The 3076-nt window shown below is 36.8% G+C and overlaps 1 protein-coding gene across 1 annotated transcript; it reads right to left on the bottom strand.

Annotated features, from left to right (window-relative positions):
* Nucleotides 1-564: 564 nt before the first annotated feature.
* Nucleotides 565-2110, bottom strand: LOC112203702. Its single transcript, XM_024344628.1, has 3 exons — nt 2107-2110; nt 701-1543; nt 565-593 (listed from the first exon to the last, which is right to left on the bottom strand). The coding sequence occupies exons 1-3, from the start codon at nt 2108-2110 to the stop codon at nt 565-567; spliced, it is 876 nt and encodes a 291-aa protein (XP_024200396.1).
* Nucleotides 2111-3076: the final 966 nt, after the last annotated feature.

The following is a 3076-nucleotide window of genomic DNA, read 5'->3' on the forward strand; positions in this document are numbered from 1 at the left end:
TATCTTTCAATAAAGTCATGTCACTACTCGCTAAAAGTATATCATCAACATAAAGGACCAAAATAATGAATTTTGAACCACTGACCTTTAGGTAAATGCACTCATCCATCTTGTTTTCAACGAAACCAAAATCAGAAATTATCTCATCAAATTTGAGATACCATTGCCTTGAAGCTTGCTTGAGGCCGTAGATAGACTTTCTGAGTTTGCATACCATATGCTCCTTCCCCTTTTCAACAAAACCTGGTGGCTGCATCATATAAATGTCCTCCACTAATTCTCCATTCAAAAACGCTGTCTTGACATCCATTTGATGTAGCTCCAAGTTGTAGTGAGCTACTAAGGCCATGACAACTCTCAAGGAATCCTTTGATGAAACTGGTAAGAACGTTTCTGTGTAGTCTATTCCCTGCCTTTGTGTGAAGCCCTTTGCGACCAGCCTTGCCTTGTATCTCTCTATGTTGCCACTTGCATCAGTCTTGGTTTTAAAGACCCACTTGCAGCCTAACATTTCCAATTGACTTGACAGCAACCTTTATTCCATTCCCCACATAAACTCTTTCCTTAGTTGGAGACCTCTTCCTTATGAATCCCTGCAAGGAATTAGTGATATGCACAGAAGAACCAGTGTCAAACCACCAAGAGTTTAATGGGACAAAAATTAGGTTTGACTCAAAACAAACATTAACGTAAAAAATACCTTTCTTTGCCAGCCACTTTTTGTACTTTTCACAGTCCTTCTTCATGTGGTTTGGCTTTTTGCAAAAGAAACATTTGAAATTCTTGTTTTTGGCAGACTTAAAGTTGTGAGATCCCTTATGTGATAGATGAGTACTCTTAGCAACAGTACCAGAAGGTTTGGCAGCATTAGGAAACTTACTTGAACTCGAGGCTCCATTCTTCTTACCATGACCAGAATGCACCAGATTGACATTCTCCACCTTTTCTTGCTTAAGCCTTTCTTCTTCTTGAGAGCAAATGGAGATCAGCTCATTCAAATCCCATGCTCCCTTCTGTGTGTTGTATGCCACTTGCAGTTGTGCAAACTTAGGTGGTAGTGAGTGGAGTGCCTGATAGACAAGGAGAGGCTCTGGCACTGGAATAGCCAAACCATTCAGTTTGCTTGCTATTTCAATGAGTTTCAGAATGTGTACCCTCACACCTTTGCGTTCATCATATTTCAAGTTGCTGAAAGCGTGCATCAGGTTAGTAGCTTTAGCTTTCTCAGACTCCTTGAATTTCTCTCTCACTGCTTCAAGAAAGGCCTTGGCTTTGTCTCCGCTAGGAATAGCCCATCGCACAGATTCTGCCACTGATTTCTTCATTATGAGTAGGGCCATTCTATTGGCCTTTTCCCATTTTTCGAACTTCTTCTTTTGCTCATCGGTGCTTGCTTCAGTTATTGGAGCAGGTTCCTCCTCTCGTAAGACTATGTCATAGTCCATCAGTCCTAGCACAATCTTGAGGTCGTCTTCCCATTTCTTGAAATTACCTCCTGTCAGTGTCTCTATGTTCAAGTTGGAGAAACCAGAAGCATTGACAACTGAAGAAAACAAGGTTTATCAGATTAGTATATGCTTTCACTTTATACTACTAATCAATTAGAACAATAAACTTTATTTGCCCTTTTGAACCCTTACTGTACTGCATGTTTATATATCACCTTTGGGCAGAAATACAACAATGCATGGAAATTCTCTTTATTGCATTACAATTATGCAGAATATTATGTTATTTGAATAAGTTCCACATCTTTGGATAGAAGAAAATATCCATAACAAACATCTCATAAACTTAATGCACTAATCTGAGTTAAAAAAACAGATAAGCTATTTCTTTGGAATTTCGATCATCTGTTATAACTAAGATCACAACATTGGCCTATGTACTTCAGACTTTGAATAAGAAAACATTAAAACAAATCCACTTTGGCAGAAAAGATTCATTATTTTCCTAAACTAGGCCAAAACCATATCACCACACTTTCAATATGCATAGTGTACTTTTCTTCATATAATGGAGACTGAAAAGGGTTAGATGCATCAACACAAGAAACAACACTCGTTATATATATACATATATTGATGTTCATTAAGATAATCATACCCATATCGAAGCGGAAGCTAGAGTCTTTTGAGATTGAACACATCAAAATATATTATATATATCAAACTATCTCAGTCAAATAACAAGGTTCCAGTATTAATACAAACTGGAGATCATAACATTGAGGTTGATGAGTAAGCTGAATTCATTTCATCATAGGAGAACTTTTCACGATAGAACAAGAAAATCCCAGAATCTTAAAGAAAAATTAAAACATCATACCTTGTTCAGCTTACAACACCTGAAATTCAGTTAATTTAACACAAATATAGCCTAGAATTTTTCAAGCGAAACTTATGAAGTCATCATAATAGTATAAGTTGATGGGATCAGTGAATATGGTGAATAGAAGAAAGCCCCAAATAAGCAAATAAGCAATCTGGGTTCTTCAGGTCGGCAAAAGCCGAGTTTTATTCTTTTATCATAGAACACCGACAAGAATATATAAAACTAAAGAAACAAAGCCACATTCACAAAGCCCCCAATCTAGTCTAGTGGTATGTTCCTGCTTTGGGTGTGGGAGACCCGAGTTCGAATCCCCGAATCCACAAATATATATATATATATATATATATATTTTTTTTTTAACTATAAGACAAACAAAAGCATACAAGGCTACTGCTTCTGATCATATATACTCCTGATTAACAAGTATTCCTTAACAATTATACAATTGCACTTTACAACGAATTCTAAGCACATAGACATGCTCTGATACCACATGTTAGAAGAACATAAAACCATCAGTCTTGATGTGCATAGAACTACATTGACATGTTACATCATAATTAAGTAAGAATGATTAGAAGCAGCTAGAAAGACTACCTGAAGAAGAAGCCATCAGTGCTTGGTGCAAAAGGAAGACTTCTACTCTCTTACTGCAGCTTTTCTCAACTAGTAAATAGGACTAGTGCTTTTAGAACGTGTATAGCAGTGAGAGCAGGGACCTCCTTTTATATTGATACTATAC

The sequence above is a fragment of the Rosa chinensis genome, chromosome 5, assembly GCF_002994745.2.
Source record: "Rosa chinensis cultivar Old Blush chromosome 5, RchiOBHm-V2, whole genome shotgun sequence".
In the NCBI taxonomy this organism is placed as follows: Eukaryota; Viridiplantae; Streptophyta; class Magnoliopsida; order Rosales; family Rosaceae; genus Rosa; species Rosa chinensis.

Bases quoted from the DNA above. Each gene is read 5' to 3' on its own strand.
- LOC112203702 (XM_024344628.1), bottom strand. The intron at 594-700 runs GTATTTTTTACG...AATTCCTTGCAG, and splicing joins AAAGTGGCTGGCAAAGAAAG to GGATTCATAAGGAAGAGGTC.